The 26,940-nt window shown below is 41.1% G+C and overlaps 1 protein-coding gene across 1 annotated transcript in view; it reads right to left on the bottom strand.

The window, feature by feature from the left end:
* yjefn3 (YjeF N-terminal domain containing 3) overlaps positions 1-26,940 on the bottom strand; it is a 33,961-nt gene extending 7,021 nt beyond the window's left edge. Inside the window, exons 1-2 of the mRNA XM_026344862.1 lie at positions 26,577-26,940; positions 2,438-2,546 (exon numbers count right to left, since the gene is read on the bottom strand). Coding sequence (XP_026200647.1) covers positions 2,438-2,546; positions 26,577-26,644 — 177 coding nt within the window. The 5' untranslated portion in view covers positions 26,645-26,940. The remainder of the gene's footprint in view (positions 1-2,437; positions 2,547-26,576) is intronic.

Genomic DNA, 26,940 nt, shown 5'->3' with positions numbered 1-26,940 from the left:
TATTTTAAATGACTTGACTTGAGGAGAAGGGAAAGTTAATAAAGAGCTGGATGTAAAGCAGAAAGCTGCTGGGACCTCGTCTCTCACACGCTCACACCTAAAAAAATATGTATGTCTTGATTGTAATAAGGTCTCTCAGGGAATACCTCTTTGAAACACATGAGTTTTCACGTCCAATCAACCTGAAATACATACTGAGCCTGAGAAAACATTATCAGGGTCCTAAAAACACAAATATACTCACACATGCAGAAAATATAGTTCCTTTAATGTTTAACGTAGAAGCCTGAATTTAAGTCCTGAGGCTTCTCCGAGCTACAGACTAATTTATTGCTGTGTGGTAACAAAAACCTCTCCTGCCTCCACTCAGGTGTTGAAAAGCCTCAGACTGATACAGAAACACACACACACACACACACACACACACACACACACACACACAGTCTGGACCCGGTGGCTGCAGCAGCAGGAACAGTAAATGGATTACTTTCAGAAAACCTATAATCTATGTGGCGAACAGAGGTGTGTGTGCATGTGTGTGAGGTACACTTGGAAGCCAGCAGCAGTAGGCCAACAGTGAAATCAGTCAAATCAGACTGTCTGCATCTCCCTCGACTGTAATTTTCCTGAAATAGAAGTGATGTCATGTAAGCAGTAGCAACGCTGCCCACAGCCGCCAGCAGTGGTCCACCACGTCCAGGCCGTGTTTGTCTAGTAAGGTTATGCCGCTGGGGCTGGTGGTGGAGGGCCAGGCGCGAGGCCAACGGTCGCTGATGATAATAGAGGGGAAGTGGATGTGGTGAATTTAATCACACACTCGGAGGAGAGAACAGAAAGTCTCTACTTCTGACTGATGCTGTCACTCTGTCTGCCTCAGCTGCTCTTTCTGTCTATCGCGTGTTCTCTGGATTGTTTCACTTTCTTTAAAACTGTTAATGTCCGTCTGTCTCCCACTCGCCAGAAAACTGTGTGCAGCTTTATTTGGTTAAATACTATGCTATACCATTAGCTACTGTGTAGTAGCTAATACGTTTTCAACTCCGTGAAGCTGATAAACCAGAACAATAAAGTCTACTGAAAGAAAATAATCAGCTCTGGGCATGAATGCAATAATGCTCAGAACACAGAGCAGCATTATGAGCTGCGTAGGTAGAGCACAGCGCTTTCTAACCTGATGAAATGAGTTGGACGAAAAAACTAATAATAAAATAATTAGGCTGAAATATGGTGTAAGGGAAACAGAGTCAGCTCAACTAGCCGTGGGTTTGTGATTGCAAATGACACCATTGACTATACTCATTGATTAGTCCAACTGTGAGCTATAATAACAATAATCATTCTTTATATTTAGGTAAAACATAGATGATAACAGATGTCTCATCTAAATGCTGTCACCCTTTTATATATATATATATATACATATGTATATTCATAACACATTTGTGTTTCTGCGTCTGTCACCTTCCTCTCCTTCTCTCTTCATCCCTCCTCTTGACAGAAACGCAGGGTTTCATGCGTCTTGTAGCCCAGACTCTTATTCATCACAGCCTGTTGAAGAGCCCACTGAGGAAACCAGCATGGCGTTAAACCAAGCGAGTGGTCTGGTCAAAGGGAACCACATGTGTTCCTAACAGCCCTCCACAGACACAGACACACACCGTACAGAAACACACACACACACACTGTCTCGGCTTGACACAGTCCAGATCACAGCAGAAGGAAAGTCCAACCACACAAGACAAGAAGAAGTCTGGCTCCGGACCAGTGTGGTCGAGGAGCGTGAGCCACAGAGTGAGCTCAGGTGTTGTGCCCTGAGGTAGGTCACTCGAATGTTTGGAGGTAAATGTCACTGAACGTTTGCACATAACACAAGTTAATGCAAGTCGCATCAGGAACCCATCGAGTTTTGTGAGGCAGAGACAGACTGTGCTGAGTAACACACAGCAGAGGCTGTTAAAACAGAGCAACTAAAAAACTAGATTGAAAGAAAGATTGGTTGAACTTTGCAATATGAAAAGAACAGTGCAAATAAAATAAAGAACACAAACTATAAACTGGTGAAATTAAAGTACGTCTAGTCATGGGACTCCTAAAACCAAAATGTAGACACACCCACACGTCACAGTAAATGGCAACCACTGTTCAAGTTTGGTGCTGTTGGTCCAAAAAGAGAGCTCTGAAAGCACACGTCAATTTCACAATAAAACTAAACTGCAATAAAATATACTATAACAATGTTGGCTGGCTTGACTTTGATTTATAACCGTATTGGATGGATCGGCTCATGACAACAGAAATATGAATGGATGGAGGTCGTGATCGTCAGACTGCTGTGCTGTGTTTTGCTTCATACGTAATGTAAATCGGGGATCAAAAGCCAGCAAGGAAGAAAAGAACGAAACTAGAGAGCGATCTAAAATGTGGAAGATGTACCGACCTTGGTGATGGCGAGGGCACATGCTTGTCCCCAGATCTCCGTCAGCTGCTGTTGGCCAAACCTGTATTCCCTCAGCAGCTCTGTCTCTATAGCTGTTGCCTCGTCTTTACTGTAACACACAGAACAATATGTAGTTAGTGGTGATATCTACTTGCTTTTCCTGTAGCTTTTAGGTTTACATTCTGTTACCGTCAACTTCAACATAATTTAACATCTAAATATATTTAATTATGCTATTTAAGTGCACTGTCATTTTATTTTACACATTGACCTATAGATGAAACACAAACACAATCATCGACTGGTGACTGTCCAGGGTGCTTCTCGCTCACTGTAAGCTGAGATCCAGAACCCTTAACAGGATAAGCTACGTAGATAATGGGCGGACTTGAAATCCAATTACTTGTGTCCTGTGTCTCGCTGCCTGGCTCCCAACTATACACTTGAAATACACAGGCCGACACAATGTGATACTGCTTGTATTTACAATGTAGACACAACTCGGATATTGTGTGTGCATAACTGGAATTTTCTGATGTGCTTAAAAGTTAGATATAACAGAGGTAAGCTGAGGTCCCTACGTAAATACATCTTTAGGTGGCTGTCAAGCAGCATGTCCGATCCAGCCCGAGAGGTCATATGAGATCAACTAAACTGTGGATTTCCCACATGCCAGCTTGTGCCTGTACATTATATTTTATTTCTAATCTTATGTTCACGTGTTTGTTCTGAAATACTTCCTGTTGCTACTCACAGTGTGACTAATGCTGCTGTACTGGAGCTGCATTTAGCATCAACGTGTGACTAGATTTAAGGGTTAGGATAAAGTGTAGGGTCAGATGCTTATTTGTGAGGGTTACAGCAAGGGGCTTAGAATACTTTATGTCAATGAGTGTAACTATAGGTATAGTAAGACATTTTGAAGAGCATAAACGAGTGAAATCACTGAAGACTGCTGCCTTCATCTGAATCAGAGTTTTGCAGCAACCCTATTACTCTACAGACACCTTGTGGTCTTTGCCTGTACTGCAGCTAAATGAAAAATCCTGGGTGATGAAACAAGGAAGAAACAACAAAGGATGAATGAGGATTTTAACCTAAATGAGATATGAGTTCAACCTGTTTTTACAACATTACTGTTACAACTTTTGTAAAACAGTAAAACCCCATGACACAAGGATCGATGCACAAAATCAATATTGTGCTACTAGTCAGCACTGAGGGTCGCTCCACTCTGCCTTAAATCTTTATGTCTCTAAGAAGATCAAGAGCTCTGTTTTCTCCAGGTTACATCATTTGTGGGGGTATTTTTTTTCTCATTATATGGTGTGTCAACCTTAAAAGAAAGCACATGAGGAAGCTCCAAAAAGCAACACACCGAACACTGTGACATCTTCTGCAGCACATTCAATCAGTGCATACAAGGATTTATAATATTACACATTAAGGCAGGATAAAGATGAACTGCACAACAGATTAGTTTTAAATGGGTTTCCAGTTTTCTAGAGAAATATACATTTTTAGAATATTTAAACCATCAGTCATCATTGCTACCGTAATGAAAGAATTATACTGTTTTATGCAGTAATAATGCTGCTGTCTCACAATTGTTATTCAGCTCAATCCATTTTGGGAAAAAACACAAACATCACTTTTGTTATTGCTCTGTTTATTCAGAAGAATTGCGCTGAAACAGAAGCAGAAACTCTGGGTTTTCATTTGTCCTTGTGTATGTGAATATGTGAGTATCTGTAAAATAATAAATGCACACAAGCATTCATCTCTATTGTCTGAGGTGACAGTGTGTTCATTTTAGTATCTTTTAAGAGGTGTGTGTGTGTGTGTGTGTGTGCGTGTGTGTGTGTGTGTGTGTGTGTGTGTGTGTCAGCAAGCCCGTGTTTCCAAGTGGGGCTTCTGGCATTTACCTGTGCCAGTGGAGCGGCAGCAGCTGTCACCCACAGCTCACCTCAGGGAAGTTTCCTGAGTCACTGTGACAAGTTGATCTTTGGAAAGTTCACGTCGGCCCACAGGGTTCGCTCTGTATCTTTCTGCACCTGGCAGCATCAGAGCTTCTTCTAGTTTTTTATTGAGCCGAATTGATTTTACATAAGGCTATTTTATCCATTTACCTCTAAACATAGAGGGAAACCCAATTTGTTGTTCTTGGTTGGACAACCGTTGCAGGAACAGCACTGTTGCTAAACACGGCGGTACTATCGATTCTTGACAGAGCAGCGTTTACTAGGTGTGCAGCACAACAGCTGCCGAGGCCACTAGGGAGCGGCACAAAGCGTTCAGGACACACTAAAACAGATGGTTATTTCATGCCACATCCTGCACATCTTTTTTTTCATCTATCTTACATTCACATTTAGCAGACGCTTAAGGAGATCTTGCCTTAGGACCTAAGGAGGTAGACCACAGCCAGGATCTGCACCCCAGTCTCCTGCATGGAGAGCAGCGATGTTACCACTACAGCGATTATTATAATTCTCAATCAAGCATTTGTTTACACGATGCTCCTTCAGTGCATTGCAACCAGTTATTTTTGCATTACAATGTGCCTGCAAGCCTGCCCTTGATTTAGACATGCACAGATACATGTGTGTGCATGCGCGTGTGGAGTGACTATTTAAAAAATGAGGCCTCGTGAGAATTAGCTTCTGTTGCACCTGTAGCCTCAGCCGTGCAGCAGCCACAGCTTCTCCTCAGAGGGAGAGTTGATTTCCCCACGCTGCATGTGCTCCAGTAGTGTGTTACATTCAGTGTAGCACTCAACTGTGATCACAACCCACTTAATGAATGTGTTTACCTTACACATGAGATAAGGTAAAATGAAACTTTAATGGTCCCTGGGGGGAAGCTGGAACATAGCTAAGATAAAAAATAATTGTAATACTACCATGGGGGGGGGGGGGTCATAATAGCATCATACCACTGTAAATTATGACACATGACATAAATTGGTATGTATGATCAATTAGTATAAAAAATACATGCAACACAAATTCTTTATCTCCAGTTCATATTGAATCTACACCATTAGACCCTATCTGTACATAGAAATAACAATATATTATATTAAGGTATATACAGTATAAATATAATATACAACTACTATGCAGAAAATGATGTCAACCAACAATCTGGTATATTCTATGTTTGTGAGAGGACACACATAACAACACCTGCTACAGGTTCAATCCAGTGCAGCAGACCTCCTAATCATTGAAAGTAAAGCAAAGTAAAGCAAGCGTTATCCTGTGAGCCAACAAACCACATATAGACCTCGTCAATCAGCATCCCAGAATCATATGAGAGGTGAGGGGAACACTGGAAGACTGAAATAGCCACATTTCACCACCCCCTCACTCTCAGTTTGCCTAATTTCCACCTTTTCAGCGTGATCTACCGGTGACATTAAGAGCAAGCTTAAAATAACTGAAAGCGAGAGACTGCAGCCAACAAACTTTTCAATTTTCAACTCGAAATTACAAGGGAGCTCTGCGTCGCGAACCACGGCGCCGGAGACACAGACAGGGTGCTTGTTACGTTACGCAAAAATACCAAAAAAAAAGCATTTAAATGAAGAGCATGTGAACGAGCTCCAGTTTGGTACTAACTACTGGATGGATTCGAAATGTTAATTGGTTCAATATTTTAGTTTGTGACAAAATATCTGCAAAACCTGCAGCTTTAACTCGAACACCTCTGTGGACTTAAATGTCATCTTGCTTGGCACCGGTGCTACAGCGAAAAGACACCACGTCGCTTTCTGCACACCTGCTCCACTTTTACTGCGAAGGCCATACTGTACAAGGGGAACAGCTCTGGTGTATTATATACCTTACAGGCAGGGACAGAGAGAATAAATTGGGTCCACTCTAGTCTGTGTTTCCCTCTCTGCACGTCCTCTTTCTGTCTAACACTCAACACAAATAAAGTACCACATTATTTAGCATGTCGATGAGACGAAAACCACTGTTTTTATGTCTATGTGTCTTTTTACAGTACTGATCTGGGACATTTCCATGTGAATCAGTTTGGTTGCTGTCTGTCACACTTGGAAATGTGATGATTCAGTTCAAATGCAGTGCAGCGACAGCTTTTTGTGCTGTTACAATTGCTGTTTTAGCAAGTAGCCGTTGTTGTGTACAGATGGCGTCTCTCTAGCAAAAACCTCACCATCAGCATGCATAAGGAAGCCTCCACATCGTGATGGAGAAATACTTTCAGTGAGCATTTTTATTTGGATGTTGCAGCCTGAGGCACAAAAAGTGAAGCAGTCAAAAATGCTCCTTGCAATCATCCACCTTGCTAATGCTTTTCCCCCACCGCTCCTCCGTCCTTTGCTCTCCATCTTTACTGATCTCGCCGTGTCCGTCACCCCAGTTTACCCTTTTCCAATTCCTTCTTCTGTGCTCCTCACTGTCACTCTCGCCCTCCTGTTCCATCTGGATCGTCGCTGCTGTGATGAAGGTTTGCACATCACTGAACCAGAGTGATGGCAGATTGAGGGGTGACAGCAGGAGAGACCCGCACGGACAGAGAACGTGCACAGCACTTTGGAGATGACTCACCTAGGTTAACTCGATTTATGGTGTTTTATTCTTGTTTTTAATACCTGTTTTTTGACTTGCTTTTGGAGGAAATACCAACACAAAAGCAGAGAGGTGAGGCTGCTGGCCGTTCATTACCCTGAAGATGATCTGATTATAGACACTCAGCTTTGTTCCAGCTAAAAGCTTTTGGTATCGCATTGATGCACAGCCATGCTTATACAGCATCCTACTAACCATCAGCATGTACTATGCTGCTGAATGCTACACCACCCCACCCTATGCTGTTATAACCAGATTATCTGTGGGATTTCCCAGGTGTACATGCGTGCGCGTGCATCTAATTTGACATGCGTCATGTCAGGACACCTTTCATCATCAGTCAAGCCTCCTGGAGTGTGAACCCAGGAAGTGCTGCATCACGCTGAGAGAGGATGCAGAGGGGAAAAGTTGAGTGAGAGTTAGGAAGAGCAGGAGAGAAAGGCAGGAGCGTTCACATCAAGATTGACTCTGCTTGGAGAACCCAGATAATGTATCTATAATACATATGGCAGAAGCAGTGACTTAGAAAGGCATCAGTGGGAATACCCACAGAGTGTGACGAACAGAGGAGGATTTTCTGAAAAGAAAGACATAAGCAGGCACTAAAACAACACAGTAACAAGATTTAGGCTGTTTTATAAGCATAGATAAAAAAACACTATACTCTAGAGTGTATTAGATTCTTTCTGCTGCACTTGTTTCTGTCCAATGTGGTACTAACCCTAGTGCAGCATGAGCCATTTGGAGGATATGTTTTTTGGGGCACCTGGCTATATATAGTATAAATGTTTTCTAGCTGAAACTACCATCCAGGAGTATTTATATATAATCACGTCATAGCTTGACTAACAAACACGCAAGCGAACATGACACATTAGTCATGTGACTGTGCATTCAAACTCACATTTACAATAAGCTGGAGACATAAAGTTCCGTATTATGTTTCAGTCTGCACAAGTGGATGATGGGCAGGAGGATCAGGTGCCGCGGCAGTGGAGTGACTCACAAACAGCCTCAGCTGGCAGATAGGAGCTAGGTCTGTGCCTCCATATGGTCCCATTGTAACGGGCCAGTGCGAGCCCCCTCCATGATGTTCAATTCTTATCGAATCAGGATGGCATCATTCACTTTGTTTCAAGTCTCCTTGGGCAATCATTTAGGACTGGCTGTACGGGGCGTGTGTGTGTGTGTGTGAGAGAGCGAGACAGAGACACACGCAATCACCCGACTGTCTCCAACAGCATCATTCTTTTAAATCAGGCTTAATCGGTTTAGCTGTCTGCTCATGTTCCTCGTATCTCATACAGCGGGAGAGACATTCTTTAGATGATGCCAATCACTGAGTCCTGCATTTTGTTATTCGCTGTGTCCCTACAGGGCAGACGCGGCCATAAACCTGCAGACATATGAAAGATTAACAGCAGCGATCTTTACCTGAAGCCACAGGTGTTGGCAACCTTGTTTGTGTTTTATATTTCCTGTGTGTGTGTGTGTGTGTGTGTGTGTTTTCGTGAGCTAAGAATGTCGATCCGTGAGTCAGGTCTACTTATCCCTCATTTTTAGATGTCACGTGATCACAAAAGAGAAGGACTGTTATCTCCATAGAGGAGCACCCACCCACCCCACACACACACACACACACACACACACACGCACACACACACACACACAGGTGCATGAACGCACAAATAGACACTAAGGGTACGTGACATACACGAGAGCGAGCGCACCCACATGCCCACAGGTTACATCATCGAGAGCCCCCAGAATATCTGCTCATAACCTCTGCTTCTGCATTAGACCCAGCGTCCTCGTTTTCAGGCCGCGGGGGTAACAGCAGCACAAATTACAAGGCCCGTATTGTCACATCGCATTCATTTACACTGAGGCAATGTTTTATACTGCAGGTACTGGAAGCAGAGCAGAATGGCTAACGCAATTTATAAGGCTGCTGGCCGGGACATCGTAAAGTGATGACCTGTCTGTGATAGTAAGTGACCTGAAGTTTAATAACAGCAATGTATCAGCTGCCCTGTTCTTCAGGAGGAACGGCATGTATCTCTCTGAACATTTGTGCTTTTGGCCACGTGCAGTACATCAAACAATACCTGGAAGTGACTGCATTAACAAAAGTCAAGAATAAATATCAGTTAATAATTAGTTTGTTTTTGTGAGTCGATGATAGTTCAACTTATGCAAGAATCAGGGTGACTTCATTCTCCTCCCTTGTGTACCCATTATGCACAATCTCAGTGCCATAGCAACAAAGCTGCCATATGATGTGACCAAAAAAAAAAAACCCAGCATAATAAAAATAAAAGGAGTTCAGCTTGTCCCTTTTTATTTGAGGGAAAATACACGCATGTAGTAGTTTGTGCAAGATAAGTCGATTTTATCATTCTGCTCTGTGCATGATTACATTTCACTGCTTTTTGGATACATTCACATTTTCCATGTCTGATCATGGTTCATCCTCTAACACAGGCTGTGGTGCCAAGTCTGAACACGCTCTTTGCTATTTTATTTTTTCCATGCTGCTCTCAAGTTATACTTTTCTGCTTGTAGTTGATCAAATGACCGTGCTCTAGATGTCAGAGACCAGCTGGTGAACACTGGACCATAGATTACTCAGTGAATGTCATGAATGTCTGCTGCATGTTCCAACAGGCAAGACAAGTTCTCCACATGTCAATGTTTCCACTTGCCTTAATTTCTGTTATTACACATGTGACACATTTTTTATGCCACTTTTCCTGCACAATAGCCTCTGTCACTGCAGACCCAGGGCAACAGTCAGTGTTTCATTTGTTAACAAGATTCACCAAGAGGACTCAAGTGCCTCAATCCTAATCAGCTGCGATGAGGAGGACATATTCTTTTTCTGGCTTCACACTAATAAAACTGCCAGACTGAGTTCTCACACAAAGGGAAACTTTGCAGATTTCTCACTTTTTACATTTCCTACAGAGTGTGTGTAAAACTCAAATCTTCCTAGTAAGTATGAAAATGAAGTCACCTAGTGTGTGTAGTGAACAAATGCATAATTAATGCTGACATGCTACAACAGTAAACAACAGTTGTTGTGTGCAAGAGTTGTGTAGCTATGAGATGCCATGGTGTGTAGGAATCAGCAGCCTCCATTAGCCTTTATTACGTAGTAAAGAGATAATTTATTAGAAGAAAAAAGTTTGTCTCATTGTTGCCCCTCAGTTCACCTGTTGTTAATTTCTTTAACACCAAAGCAGCTGAAACTGAATAAAACCCTTCTCTGCTACTTAACTGACCAGATGATTATCCCAGAGGTTTGATTATAAAGTATTCCTTAAATTTTTTTTGGAGCAGTGTATTTTGGAAACATAATGACGACAAGTGAGAAGGCAGCAGACGAGGGCAGGAGGCAGCGGACCATAGAGGAGGAGAAAGTGACATGACATAATTAGAACCAGCACCGCTGGCAGGACTGCGACACAAAAGAAACAAGTCAAACTAATACAACCCTGCCATGAGGAGGACAGTCTTCCTACAGCCTTCTCTGCTGGATGTGACTAAATAAATACTTTTCTCAAGCGCTGAAAACTAAATACGTAATTCTGAAACTGTGGCAGCATGCGATAGTGTTTAATCAGTGTCAGTGATCTATCATTATGTGGCTAATGTTGACTGGGAATTGATAGAACCACTGAAACCAGCTAGGAGTGAATAACATGCTGTTTGCTGTATTTCAGGTCAGGCTATAATCCCATGAGGCCTCTGTCTGCAGCTTTAACACCCATTTGGCTCCAGATGACATGGTTGGTTAGCCGCAGGACGCAATGTAACAAAGTGGAGGTAAATATTTCAGGGAGACAAACGCTGAGGAGGACATACAAAACACAATGTGATAATTACAATTGTCCTGCATCTGATGATCAAATCTTAGACTTACAAACTCCTCGCCAAGAGGACAGAAATACAGCTCCATATAAACTGCAGTGTGCTATTACAGGTTTAGGCTAGATAAAGATATATTAAAGGCAGGAATCACCACTTTATTTAAACCAGAATGGCAGAATCAGCAGCACAGACAAGATCAGCACGCCAGTGGTGACTTTGAGGTGCTGACTCTCAAGCACGTTTTTTTTTTATTTTTGTACAGAAGGTGCCATTTGGTGTTGACAGCAAGACATTGCAAACAAGGTGTTTATAGCTACTGTACATGCAAAGTTGTTTTGTACTGAGACAAAAATAGAGAGCTAGTGTTGAGGTGGAGGTGTTATGAACCTGCAGGGCATGGCTGCTCTCCTTCTCTGCACCTCATCCGCAGCCAGCTTCTCCCTCAGCGGGGGCATCGGGGTAGGTTTAATTGTCATAAGAAGGACACCAAGGGCCCAACAGAGTTGTTGTGCACGTTACTCTGTCTATGTCGTTAGTGATTGTTCTGCTTTATTCTACATTTCTACAATAAAGCTAAAAAGAACATACAGTACCATTTGAATATGTGGCTCCATAATGTAGCTGAGCCCTACCCTCTGCTTTTCACCAGGGATATCTGTACACCAGCCAAACAACAAATCAAAGCAGCTAGCGAGGAAGATGAATGGTGTGTTGTTCAGGGTTGCAGCATAGGCGATAGCAAAGATCAAAATCTGGCATCTTTATTTAGTTCTTTTTTTTTTTTTGAGCGAGTGTCCCCGTTGCAGTCCTTGAAGCCACTACGAGAGAGCCCATGAAGGCCTCAGCTCAGGTCCTTTGGATACAAAAGACTAATCTCTCTCCACATTTTAGCGCTCTATTTTGTAGAATTGCCAATAAAATGCAAGACAAGACAATCCCCTGGCAAAGCAGGGAGAGGACAAAAAAGAAATCCTTTCTCCTGCTGCTGCTAAAAACTCTGCAAGGCTTTTCTTTGAACCCCCCCGTTTCACATGAATCGCTCCTTTCCATGCAATGTGTATGTGAATGAGAGATCCTATCCTGTCTCTCCTGAGTAATTTCCCTTTCACGGGGCAAGCTGTGTAGACTGTTGCATAAGAAATAGGCAGGTGGGTCAACTGAAAGGCAATTAGATACAGCAGCACATAAACAGCAGAGAGCATATTAATGAGACACAGCTTCAAACCCACCACATCGCTGTCTCGCAGTTTCTCCCACTCTCGTGTTTGGCCACAAGCCTTCACACAGAGCAAGGTGTTGCTGCTGACAAAACTGCATCCCTACACAAGTGCACCTGTGCATGTACACACACACACACACACACACACACAGACAATGTGCAGGTTGTGTATAATTGATAAGCACAGCAGTAGGGGGAAACCATGAGAGGGACCAGAGAGCCATCACATCGAAACTGGCATTCGGCCGACCTTTCTCAGCTTTGCTGGCGTGTGCATGCACGCATGCATATGTGCGTGTGAGTGGGCGCATGTGTGGGTGTGTTTACGATGCTTGGGTGGCAGGTGGCTGGGAGAAATGTGTGAGAGGCGTAAAGAGACCGAGGCTGATGGAAGAGATGATGAAGAGAGTATTCTTTAGAGACGCTTTGAATAAAAACAATGATGATAATAAGAGAGTTGAAATAAGGCTGAGGTGCAGCAGAGGAATACTCCAGCGAGCTTTCTCTAATGAGAGCAGCGCACCCAGGCGTTACAGTGAACCCGCACAAAGTCAAAATCGAAACTTTAGCTCCGGAGCACAACACAGATGTGAGTCAAACACGTAAACATGAAACACTTTTATTTTTCAGTCAAGTGGCATCTTGCACAATTAGCTTGCACCTGTGGAATGATATTACTGAAACACAACTTTAGAAAAATGCACACTATTCCAGCTGCTGCTCTCTCCCAACACCTACAGTAACTCGCCCTTGGTGTTCTAACTAATTGACAGGCAAGTTTGCTTGCCCGTTAAAGGTCCGCATGCGCTGCTGTAACCTCAGGCTACCAGCGGCTTTTCTACTGATGTGGCATTTCCCATACATTAGGAACAGTCTGTCACACAAGCTGCACGGCCTGGGGTGCCCTGCAGGGTGTAGTAAATGAGAACTGATGCGTTCACGGATGCATGTGCGTGTGTTTACGTCACCCCTGGGACGTTCACATGGCGCTTATACAGTATGAGCGTGTATATGTGTGTGTAAACCTTTCTCACCTTCCCCTAAGATGATTAGGAGGTGCAACAGTAGCAGGAGGAGAAGGAGAAAGAGGTACAGATGTGCGAGCTGCACACTGCAGGAGTGTGATGAGAAGGTGGAGCCGTCCTGCAAAGCCTGCTCCTGTCGGTGCTGCCTACACAAACACCTTCATCCACTCAGTTTTAATCCACTAGTCTGTATCAACACAGCCACCTGGCAGATATTAAAAGCAGCTTTCATTCTTAGGTTTTTCACCCACGTCACTTGAGAATAAGAAGACTTAAATCTTGAACATGAATTAGGAGCTCCACCACAGTGAGCATTATGACTTGTTTCGCTGCCGTCAAGTTATAATAGGATGTCGTCAGCACGACCACAGATGCAGAGCTGCTTTAACTGACAAGCAACCTCTGACACTGTAATTATTTCACACCTTAATTGCAAGGTGCATTATGAGACTTAAATAGGCAAACAAAGCTCTAATCTCTCTGCCAACAGTTAGAGCATCTCTGATGTTACTGACCCAAGAATAATTATATTTTTTATATTCTTATGGATAACTAAATGTATGCTCAGATTTAGATCTCCTTCATGCTGGTTGATTTAATTGCCTTGACCTCAGGCGTGCCATGAAGAAATTAAATTGACAGAGGACCCTTAAATGCTTCTAAAAGCTGTTGAGCTGTAGCTCATATTCAATTGTCATTACCTTACTGTAACTTAAAGAAATGTATTGTTCATGAGTTGAATGATAATGAAGACAAGGTGCACCAAGACATAACAGACCTGGTTTGTTTCGTTTGTGGTTTGTGTGGCTCACACAAGCAAGGCACTTGAAATGAAACTGAAAAATTAGTCCACATTAAAACGTTCTATATTTGGAACAGCTGATGAACCCAGCTGGATTGTTACAGTTTCTGCCAAATTTGTGCCAAGGCCCTGAACGAAATCAACGCCAGAGGAGAATAATATAAGAATAAGTGAACCAAACAGATATACATTGGTTTTAAATTCACTGGTTACTGATTCAGGTGGAGACACAGCTTGAATTCCTCATGATTAAGAGTGTGTCTGCAGGCTTGTAAGTTAATGTAGGAGTGGGTGGAAATCCATGCATTAAGTTATACTGTGTGTTCATCATTGTGTAAATAGAGTATAATTATGTTCTATGTGTATTAATTAACACAATAACACATAATAACACAAAATAAATTGTGATCTTTCATGTCTTTATTGAGAACAACCATAAAAACCTCATGGTGCTAGCATAGCTGAAGAAAATTGGAGGTGTGGACTAGAGCTACTTCAACTGACAAAAACGTTTTGAGTTGAACATTGAACAAGCAAAGTGTCTATGGCAGGACACCACAAAGGAAGCTGCTGCTTACTAAAAAGAACATCGCTGTCAGCTGAAACTCTGTAGAAGTTGGATGATGCAACAGGACATTGACCCAAAACGCACCACAGAATGGCTTCAGAAAAACTAAATCCACTGTTTGGATCAGAGTCCAGACCTCAACCTAATAGAGATGCTATGGAACAACTCGAAGAGAGCCACACACGTGAGCTGTCCAAAGAAAGAATGGACTAAAATTTCTTCTGAACAATGTGCAGGTCTGGTCCACAGCTACAGGAGTTTGCAGCCAAGGTTGTCACATCACGCTACAAATGAAGAGTTTAGTGTCTTATTGAGGTCCTCAGGTTCACAAACTTTTTCTACTAGCACTATGAGGTTTTTTTTGGTTATTCAAAATAAAGAGATTAAAGATCAGACTTAGATTGGTTCACTTGGTGCATTATGCTCACTATTCTTCCGAGTCCATTCTTCAACATGTAGACTCTGGCTCGGCACAGCTGATCAATCAGGTTGTACAAATGGCTGGACACAGCCTGGCATGGGACGTCTAAAAGTTGAACCTGTGCTTCTCTTTGAGCAGCAGTCTCACCACATGCCAGGTTGTGGTGTCATGTACCACATGCCAGATACAGTACAGCCCGTACCTATGTGTTTCAGTGGGCTCAAAGTTTTTCCATTTCTGTGACTTCGTCGTCCTTCATATACATTTTATGAAGCCAGACAATAATTGCACCTTGGTTGTGTTACATAAAAAGCCTCTTGAGAAATGATCTCGTGCTGACAGTTTCAGTGCCTCCCACTTATTGTTTGTCTCTCATAACGACAGAAGACCACTGTGCTTTATATCTACTAACTACAGCGAGCTGACAGAAATCCAACAAGCTGTAGAATCTGTCATCTGCCTTCCCCTCTGTCTGACTCATTATCATTACGACAATTACCAGTTAATGCAAATACAGTACAGAAGTTTGATTTTTGGCTGTGAGGCACAGACATGGATAGATTTTAGTTCAAATAAACAGATAGATAGAAAAGGCAAATCAACAGCACCTATCCACTTTTCAGGACCTGTGATATCTTGTTTTCTCTCCCTCCCTTTCCCTTCTCTCTAAGGGGTTTAATAGCCTTTCTCTGTGTAAACATTTAGTTGATTGCCTGCTGATTTCTCTGTCTGGTTCTTCAGGTTGCAGTCTTATCACTGTGTGCTTGTCTCTGCATCATTATTAACCTCCTGGCTCACAGGCCACCAGGGAGCCTGGCCTCAGGAACTGTCCATCACATCACCCAGGAGGTAAGAATTCCCCTGCACCTCTACTGATTGTCTCATTACAGGCAATGGGTATCCTTGGTGACAGGTTTGAGGCAAAGAACATGAAATGCTCAGTACATCTCTGGTATCTTTCCAGAACTGTATAAACTAACTAACAATAAAAACATAATTCAACTATTCTTTTTGTGTGACTATGTTTTTCGGGGTAATTCATAGCTTCCCTGAATGATAGCCAGGTTTTAAATTGGCAAAAAATGTTCCCTGTGAGATTTCATGTCCCTCATTATAATGAACTTACACACCAAACTAGCAAAGCTGGAGCTAATTAAACTGGTGCATTACTGTTTTCTATTTAAATACTATCTTGACTTTCAAAAGCCAACTTTAATTTCTATGTCTATAATCTATTGGTGAATGCGAGGACATGGTAAACAACAACAGAGAGACATTTAAAAGGAATTTACATAATCGGAATTCAGAGACAGCGTTTCAGTGGGAAACAGAACCACAATCAGGACTCAGCAGAGCGCGACTGTGAACCCAATTACTGAAAACTGGGAAAGCCTTCCTGGCTGCGAGCAATGGCACAGACTGTGAAATGCTCACAAACACACACATGAAGTAACACAGTACCTGAGGACAAACACAGAATGTTCCTTTCTCAAACTCCCAAGGACACAGATGCATTTGTGCTGTTTAATATCTATCAAGCACGTCAGCTCCACGCTTTCACAGTCGCCACTTTTTCTCTCTCCCCCCGTCTCTTTCTGCCAATTCAGTTTTTATTTCCAACCATGTACCACTGCGACTGCTAAACATAAACACACACACACACAAACATCCCGAAAATGTTGCCGATGGTGATGATGTGTTGCACAAACCTACAGCTTTAACTGTGTTAAGTCACTGCAAAGGCCTTTTAACAAAAACATCACCTGTGCACGTCGCAGTCAGCCGGGCGACATCTCTCGCTAGGGTGTAGCTGGGGTTGGTTTCCATGACAACTGGCACAAAAGTGATGTGAGTGACAGGTGGTAATAGCTGACACGAAAAGTGAGTACTAAGACACCACCCCCTCCTGGAGCTTATTAGTGGGTTTAATGGTGCTCACCTACTGTTTTTCTCTCACCTCCATGGGAATGATTTCTCCTCTCCTCTCTCTATTTTGGTCGTTCTGCATCTTTCTTTCCATCTCAACACATGAATTTCCAGTGAAGATGACATAAGGCAAGTTGCTGGTGGCCATCGCTCCCATTCTGTCACCATGAGAACACTTCTCTTTCTGGTCACATTCCTCCAAACAGCTCTGACCCCTGTCAGCGAGCCGCCCACGTGGTTCAGGAGAAAAAAAACATGGAATGGGTAGAAATTAAATGTAGAGGGTTATGTTGTAGAGAAGATACAGTGTGTGGCATTAGAGGAATTGTTAGAGTGGATTAAACTCATCATTATTGTAATGTCTGACTCAGTGAATATGCTTGTTGAAGAAATGGTAATCAGACTCCACTGGAGTTACTGAGTGTTGATTTTTTGAATCATCTCAAGTTGCTGCTCAAATCACTATGAGACAAGAGGCGCTGGCACATTTCAAGAACCTCCCCTCAATAGCTTCCTTCGGAGAAACCCCAGTGCTGCTCTTCATCGCACTGGAGAGATCCCACATGAAGGACAGTGAGGCCTTTCAGCACCGTGCCTGCTCTCCTCTGCGTTTCATGCAACACCAGTGATAGCGAAGCGAAGTGAAATGAAGTATAGGGTAAGTCAGATGCGATGTGTGCAATTGTTGCATCCCTGAAATAATCACAGTGATCAAAGTGATTCCTAGACAAAATGTTTACTGGAATGAGGAAAACAGCACGATTTCCCCCAGGTGTGTGGGAGACTCTGGACCAGTCGAGCTCCTACTATTATTATACTAATTATTAAACTTAAGTTAAATAATAAAGAATAAAATTAACAGTGAGTGAGGTTACAGCATTTATGCACCTCATTTGCATTTTTGTATCAGTTCAAAATCTTTATGAATTTTTCTTCTGAACTGTATATTTTCAAGCTTATCATGTGTTCGTTCAGACTTGATGATGAGCCTATAATGTATCTATCAACACAGTGGAACACCAAAACAGGATTACAACCTACTATAATCGGGGTTATGAATAGAGGATGCATGAGTCAGGTGTGAAGATCAGGTGACTCAAAGTGGTGGGGCTCAAAAATCTTAGTATGAAATCTGTTGACCAATTACGAGGATTTCAATAAAACAGAAAGACGCGGTTTAAAGCTTCCTTCCCACTGCTGGATAGCACTGCATGAATTTCTCAGCTTTAATTAATATTTAAGCCACATAAGTCTTTGCTGTTGACTATTTTGTCAGCACTCGCTAGACAAGAGTCGATGGGATTATTGCTGTGTGCTACTGCCACTCAAAAACAAATGGGCACACGTGTGCACAGCTCACAACAAAGCCAATAAGCAATTATAATAATCAATTTTTCACATCATCCCACACTGGAAATCAATAATGCTAAACAAAACTGGAATATATGTCAGCCAATGACAATGTTTTCACAGCCTTGACAACAACGATCTTTTCTTGGTCTAAATGTCTGACCATAAAACAGAAGAGAAAGGGCGAACGAATGAATTTGTCAGCTTTAATTAATATTTAAGCCACATAAGTCTTTGCTGTTGACTATTTTGTCAGCACTCGCTAGACAAGAGTCGATGGGATTATTGCTGTGTGCTACTGCCACTCAAAAACAAATGGGCACACGTGTGCACAGCTCACAACAAAGCCAATAAGCAATTATAATAATCAATTTTTCACATCATCCCACACTGGAAATCAATAATGCTAAACAAAACTGGAATATATGTCAGCCAATGACAATGTTTTCACAGCCTTGACAACAACGATCTTTTCTTGGTCTAAATGTCTGACCATAAAACAGAAGAGAAAGGGCGACAGGGGAAGCTCTCACCTATTTCTTAAAGCCTCTGTTACCTAGTACCACCATCATCTACACACACGCACGCAGTCCACACACTATGCTTCTGCCACACACTCCCATAATCCCTCTTTCCTTTCTTCGCTCTTTCACGCCTGTCAGCTTCCCAAATGTACCACGGTGAACAAAATATCCAACAAACGCTCGCACACGACGACAATGCACCCTGTCTGCACACATTAAAGACAAAAAAATATAATCTAGGCATATAAACAAACACATATTTGCAGCCCACGTATGCAACAAAGACTCACACATTAAAGCACGCTATGAATAGTTGTAACAAATGTCGTTCTGGGTAGTCTATCTGAAGAGGTAGTAAAAAGCAGAAAAGACAATAAATAAATCACAACTCTATGATGATGGGTTTTTCTCGGTGGAAAACGAAGTATCACATTCAGAACACTGTCTCAAGAAACCCTTTTTCTTGCAAGCTTGTGTTCATAGTTATGGCTATTGTCTAAGATCTTACTAGTTGTATCACTTGTGTCTTGGAAGCAAAAACATGTGAAACAAGGTGATCAGGCAAATCAGTAATATCAAAGCAAAAACAAAAAGTAAAGTATAAAAAGAAGAATAAATAAAAAGAAAGTTACTCTGAAAAAAGAAATGCATTATACGATACGACATCAACGATACAGTAACTGTAGGTGAGAATATAAATTAAAAAAAGCAGAGAAAGGCCGTGGATCACCTGCGCTGTCATAGAAGTTACTGAACTACATATATAAAGAGATTACATTTAGGAAGCACGATAGTCTAATTAACGGTACTTAATTGAGGCAAATCTGTCAAAAGAAATAATGGTCTGTCTCCAAAAATAGTCTCTGTTCACTGAGTCAAATGATAGCCCCGTCATCACTGCAGGCTTTCAGAACATTTATACCTTACGTAAGAAAAAGTGATCTGAAAGTAGAAAGTAAATTACCTGCCACACGTTCTGCAAATAAGCCAATTCAACTTTCTGAACTGCAAAGCAACAACAGAACGGACTTTCTGCATGTAGGTGCGTGTATTTGTAGCAGTGAGGGTCCCTGCACTATTTAGATGACAGGTTCTGTTCAGGTGCTGCACACCTGCCACCAAGGAGACACTAGAACCTCTCAAATCAATGTTGCACACGTTAAACACTAAAACACAGATACACATAAACATTCTGAAGCACCGTTTACACATAGATTCACATTTATTCCATTTAAATCTGGTATCATTTCCAGTATACATGTAAATGTTGTTCTCTGTGTCATAGTCCATGCTTATCGTGACAGTGAAAGAGAATAATGCATGATCTGTTTCTGTAAGAAACCTCAAAGAACATGAATTCCACCGAGTACCACCTCCATTGTGAGTGTGTGTGTGTGTGTGTGTGTGTGGAGAGAGCAAACAAGCTCAAATGGGGGGAGACAGAGCATGAAGATTAGAAATAAGATGGACATGGGATTAATTTTGAAGGTCAGGTTTTGAAGGACAAGACGTACTAAGCTATCTGTAATATAGTAAAGAGCGGTGTAGCCCACTTATTAAAGTCTCCACTCTCCAACACAGTCTCTCGTTCTGTCATCATTATCTGGGCCACCGTACAATAGTTACCAGTTGTTAGAAGAAGGGAAGAAGCTAAAAGAAACTAATGAAACTCCAGTGTGCACATCTCCTGCTGTGTCCCTGTGAGTGCCGTTCCTCGCTGCGATCACACAGACATGTACTGTCCTCTTAAGCACATACTTAAGCGCATGTCGACACAGTGTGAAGGTCACGAACAGGTGACATGCAAGCACTTAAATAGATGACGCATTCAACACGGTGCCAATTTAAAGCACAGAGGATTTGCAACTACCTCTGCAGTCTTTTTCATTCACTCTTTCTCATGTATGTACATGCATAACACACACACACACACGTGGACACTCTAAGTATGAAGGACGACTTATTGAATTTGGCTTGACAGAGGAAAACCCTGAGTGAAGATAAATAAACTAAACTCACACATTTCAATCTGCACTGTTTGACCTTCTCACCCAGTTCTGATCTCTCCTCAAACCAACTCGTGCAGTATTTCTCTCTAAATCTCTCTCTGCTTGTAACAAACCTTGAGTGTCGCATTCTCTCCCGTGCCCCCTCAATATCCAGTGAAATCCGTTAAGCGAGGCACAGTGTGGACATAATGAGGAGGACTGAGTCTTGGCTCAAACTTCCTCAAATGGTTCTCTTGTGTTGTTCATTAACAAAGGTCTGCTGCCTGGAGACTAATTTAAACTTGAATCGGGGGGGGGGGGGGCTTTAAACTTTGGAGGCAAATGAAAACAAGAGCTGTCACACCTCAAGTGAAAACAAAGCTCAGCCTCACCGGGGAATTTGGAGAAGATGAAAGCATTTAGCAACATGAAAACCTGGAAACACCAAGGCCCTGCCTTTGCTTTAACATTATTATATATTATTATTTTCCAGCCTTGTGTTGATCGGTCAGACTTCATGTCATGAATCATTCGACTGATATGGAATATGGTACCAACATACCCTGCCAGGATTGTTGTTTGTGTTCTGGTCACTCTTTGACTTTTTATAAAACTCCATCATCTTTTGGCCTTCAACGCTTTAAACTGTGATGGAGAACATGGTAAACATGTCTGTTGTTGTTGTTTGTTTGTTTAAAACCACCTTAATGCTTAATGCTTAATTTAAACCAGTTAACATTTAGCCTTACAGAGCTACAGCATGGCAAAGACTCTTGCTATGCTCTTTTCTTCTTATTACCAGAAATAAACCCTAGATATGCCACAATCTGACGCCTACCTCAATCTACAGGTACCGAGTGTGATTAAATCATTTTGTATGAATGCACTCTAAGCTGTCTGGTTACATATTTTATTACGTTATCTAACACTTAAAAGATCAGAAACAGTAGGAGTTGATTCCACCTGAAACCAGGCATCGCTTCTTGCCAGCCACATTGACCACACTCTCCCCCACCGTGCTCCTCTTTTAAATATAGTAAATGAAGAACTCTGGCAGCTAATTCGATTTTAATAAAAGGGGGGAAAACTATGACCAGTCACTGCACTGTTGGCAAATCATCTCTCCTCCATTCTCCCTTTCTGCATCTCCACCTCTCTGCCCCGATCATTAAATTTAGTCTATAAATAAATACCTTGAACTGTCAGCCAGGCAAATGGAACTGCCAACATGGGAATATGTGGCAGGGAGTAGAAAAGAGGAGGACAAGCCAGAATCACAATAAGTCTATAATGCGCATCATTGGCAAGTTTGAAGAGACATAAAAAATAAAAAAATAGACAAAGCGAAACAACCAGTGGTCAGGTGCATTTTAGAGGAGGCACCAACCTTGTGAAAATAGAAATACTAAAGCTAAAGCTACTTTATTTGCCTTACTAAGTCATGCACACGGAGCCCTTTGCATTTTACTAATACTGCCTTATTTACTGCATTTGTTTCTATTGGCCTAAAACAAAATGTTACTGAAGGATATATGCAGAGCCTTGTCGACCATCTCAGAAAACCCCAAACTTAAAGTTGAAAGCCAAGTAACCACTATGCCACTAAAGGAGCTAAGGTTTTAAGAATTAGTGATACATGCACGGTAATGTTGGTTATGCAGTGTGTTTGATCTGTAACGCAGTAAACAAGGCAAGTCCTGCACTGATTGAATCTTCATGTCTTCACAGCCACGACCATTATCACGCTAAATCACCAGGATTGCCATGTCTTCAGATGTTCATGCTTTCGCTTAATAGGCTTCTGCTCGCCTCTGGCTAATATATTACTTAGAATGTTTATATAATTTTAACAGATCATTGAACAGCTTTATCCCAAGTGTGCTTGGGGCTAATGCAGTTTCCTGTGGATGCATGTTTTTTCTACATAAATTGCAGAACTAGCAATTATCTTATATATTTTTTAATTTGTTCACATAATTCTCACTAAGATTTTTGTTTAAACAAGTTTCTATAACAGCTGCTTTTCAGCTATTAACTTGATTAACAAGAATCATTGTATAATTTTACAATGAGTCGTGTACCATGGTTAATTTAATAATTTAATTTAATGTGTTTGTCTGTATAAATTCACATATTACATTACATTACATACATTAACGATAACAGCAGCTGTATAAGACTTTCTGAGCTGTTACTTCACCAGTGGGCCCAACAAACTGGTTTACGTTAGAGAGTCTCGTAGAGTCTGAACTTTGTTTACACGTGTCTAATCTCATCCATTTGATCTACAAATTATCTGTACGAAGAAGACACTGGCACCTTGCAATTACATGTTGCCAAGTGACATTCAGTAATTTGATATATCTCCATCTCATATTGTATAAAAGCACATTGTCAGCTGAACTAATTTATATTTATTTTTTTTATTTTTGAATCCAGAGTGAGCCAACAGAGATGTCTGTGCATAGGACTATGTCAGACATTGTCACCATGCATAAAGACAGCCTACATCAAAAAAGCACATAATCTGGGACAATTTGGCACAAAATACCGTGTGCCACTTGCTTTATGAGTATAATATCTGCAGTCTCTTTTCTGATATGATAAGAAAATACCTTGGCTCACCTACTGTAGCTGGTGTCAGAGGGTGGGTGATGGAAACTTGAGAACAAAATAAGGACATAAAGTAGTTTGAGAATAAATTCTACAAACCTGAGAAAAATTGTAGAAAAAGTAAACTAACTGTATGTTACGACATATTATGGAATAATAACAATAAGACAACATGTACAAAAAGGTATGTTACCAAACTCGTTGCTAATGAGGCAAATAAAACACAACTTTTTGGACTAATTAAAAAGCCAATATTCAATAAGGCATAAGCCCCGATGTGCAACAACAACATGGGAGACTTTTGATCATTTTAATAAACTAGATAAGGAAGACCTTGTTAAAACCATAACATAATTAAAACCCCCCCTGCTGCTTAGATCCTATTCTGACTCACTTCTTCAAGAAGGTTATACATCATACTATGGACGACGTACATAGCTTTGTTATTGAATCTTCCAAGTCTTTCCAGAAGTGCTTAAAACATTTAGTCTGAATACTTCGTAAGATCTGTTTAATGTTTAGCAATATCCTAGCAAAAGCAGTATACACACTTAAATGTCTTCCTTTAACAATAGTGACATATATGATACATATCAATCTCAGTTCCATAAAGCTCATAACAAACTGTTCAACGATCTAAAACTAGGTGTGAACATGTGTAAGTACTGTTTGCATGTTTCTAATACACATTACATGGTGCTCCACTGGGTTCAATACTTGGTCCACTCCTTTTGTTATTACACCTGCTTGCTCTGAGTCAAACTGAACTACAACAACCCAGTCATCATTTTAATAACTATCCTTAGTACCTGAAGATTTGACCAATTTAATATTGGCTAACAGAATCTCTTACAAATATCAATATATTACAAGTATTTAAAACTAAATGAGACAAAATTGAAATCATAGTAGCTGGTATAGTTACCGATGCATGGCAGACTCAACCTGAGGCATCATATAGAACAATTTAAACTTTACAAATTACATGTTTTTTTATCTAACACCTAACTGCATTTAGAAATATATCCCCTAATTTATTTATTATGTTTTAATCTTGCACTTGCCCAGTATTTATTTATTTAAAATGTCTACAGGCCCTTTATATATAGTCATGTGTGTATTATATGGAAACATTAACTGACTAGCCTCAAACAAGCTGCGGGTACGAAGCCTCTTGGGTGTTAATCTGCCAACCTTAGCTGCTCAGATGTCAACACAGAATTTATTGCAGGCAGTAAATAGAGCATCATTACATGCATTATCAGGAAGTGTAATAAAAGAAAGCTCCTGGAATAAATTCAAAATATACAAACCATGGATGCAATGATTGATGTAGCAATAACATGAAGACTGAAATAGATAGGTGTCAGGAGTTAAGAACAATTAAGTCAGTTACATTGACTGTGAGTGTTACGTTAGATACATGAGTCACAATGGAGATGCAGCATAATAAATGAAGCCTTGGGGCTTGTATACACAGGGCTATTGCAAAATCAATCCGGGGTTCATAGAATAATTTATATTTATTAATGAGCAGAAAGGAAGAAGACATCCATCTGGATTACATTAAGCATATCTTCCTATCTGTGGTGCACTGGAGGAAGAAAAAGAACAGTGATGCTTCCTACCGGGTATAAACACATCTAATTTACAGTCGATTAAGCAGACAAAAAACAGTGGGAATTGTGTCACCATTCAGGGAATTTAAAGGGATTTTGTGTATATTTGTGGTTTATTTACTTTGGGAAATACACATATAGTCACTCAGTACAAAACAGCAGTCGACTGATATCCCGACACACTTGTATAACATTCTTTAAAAAAAGCCTTGATGATGCAGAACTCATATGGCACTGAAATATTGCAAATATTTCCGCAAAAATTAAACCCACAATGCAACTAAACCATTGACAGTTCAATGACAAATTCAGTGTGTTATGCTTGCAGCGGCTGAGCCTTGAGTCGCAGGTCTCAAGCAGAGACTGCGTGCCACAGAAATGTGGTAATGTCACTTCTTTCTCCACACCCTCAGATATTTCTATTTCGAACTTATAGTCTTCAAGCCTAACTGCTCAATTTATAAGAGTTTGATGTGGAAAAACATGTGGAGTTCATTCAAATTTAGGTTTTAGCAATTAAAGAGAAATGTTGTTCGGATTTAACATACCGAATGTGTAGTATATCTAGTGTACAGTCACTGTACAGATATTATTCTTGATATATCTCATATCTCTCCCCTCCCTCTCCCTTCATAAAACATCAAATGATTAAGTTTATTATTATGATATTGTTCATTGTTGTTTTGTATCCAGTGTTCTTTAATTTTCTAATGAACATTTTGTTAGTTTTTGCTCTGGAGGATTTTTTCTTAAGAGATTTTTTATTTCATTTGTGTAATTGTGATAACTGACATGGATACTAGCTAAACATAATGTGCATCCCAAAAGGATGACTTGTTTTTTTTCACATCCCAAAAGTCATCTAAAGTGGATGAATTATAGATTAATATATATGTGCATGTGCAGTTTGTGTGTACATAATACAGGAAAACCGTTCTACCTTCTTCAAATTCTCCTTCTTCCTGTCACACTCAAAGTAAAAGTTTCGCTACAGAGGCAGCAAAGGGCACAGATACACCTCGCTAACCTTTAACTGTATATTAAAACATGCTGAATCATAAGATGCTTGGCTTGGCTGGTGATACGGTATGGTCCCTGATCATGGCAAATTAAATGGTGGCTTCCTAATTCAATATTAGCTCCAATCTGTAATTAAATTAGATGCTTGAGTGTAGTGGAAGAGAGTGAATATCTGGCAAATATAAGACTGGCAAACGAGTTTCATCACCATCATCACCAGAACTGGCGACTTAAATAATTGATATCTCTTATTATTCACTCCCATCTCATTATCTTTTAAAAGCTTGCTCGGATTCAAACAGACTGCAAGATGTATACTATGAGCCTCATTTGAAGATTTAGGTCTTGGATGCTACAAAAAGATCTGGATGTATGTCTCTCCTCTCTGATTCTGCCCATCACAATCTCTTTCGTGTATTGTTCAGTGATTTGAAAGCAGCCCTGTGAATTGGTGTGACTATAAAACAAACAGAGTAGAAGGACAGAACAGGGAGGGGAGGGAAACAGTTCAAACCAAAAGAGAAGCAGAAAGCGACAGAATACAACAGTGAGACCGAAGAAAGATGCACCATAGATGGGCAGTTTCCTACCTGAGGTAACGCAGTGGTTCTATGGTTTCAGCCTCTGCCTCAGCTGAGCTGTGGTTCATCTTGTCCATCTGTTTTCACCCAGCACGTCTCGACAAATATGAGAAAGGATGAGCTGTGCCGCTCTAAAGGAAACACTTCCGTTCCTTCTCCCTGACTGTGATTTAAAACACACACGTCTCCTTCTTTCCCTGGGAATAGACAGAATGTAAATGGGCTTTCTCCCTCTGTATCTCTCTCTATGGCTCTTGATTGGTTCAGATGCTAGAAGGTAATTAATTACTGGCTGCTACACACACACACACATACACTCACACGCTGTGAATCTTGCCTCTATATCTCTGCCTCTCCTCTCTGTCTCTTTCCC

Source organism: Anabas testudineus, chromosome 4 (genome assembly GCF_900324465.2).
Source record: "Anabas testudineus chromosome 4, fAnaTes1.2, whole genome shotgun sequence".
NCBI classification, from domain to species: domain Eukaryota; kingdom Metazoa; phylum Chordata; class Actinopteri; order Anabantiformes; family Anabantidae; genus Anabas; species Anabas testudineus.
This window is presented reverse-complemented; position numbering and strand designations above follow the sequence as displayed.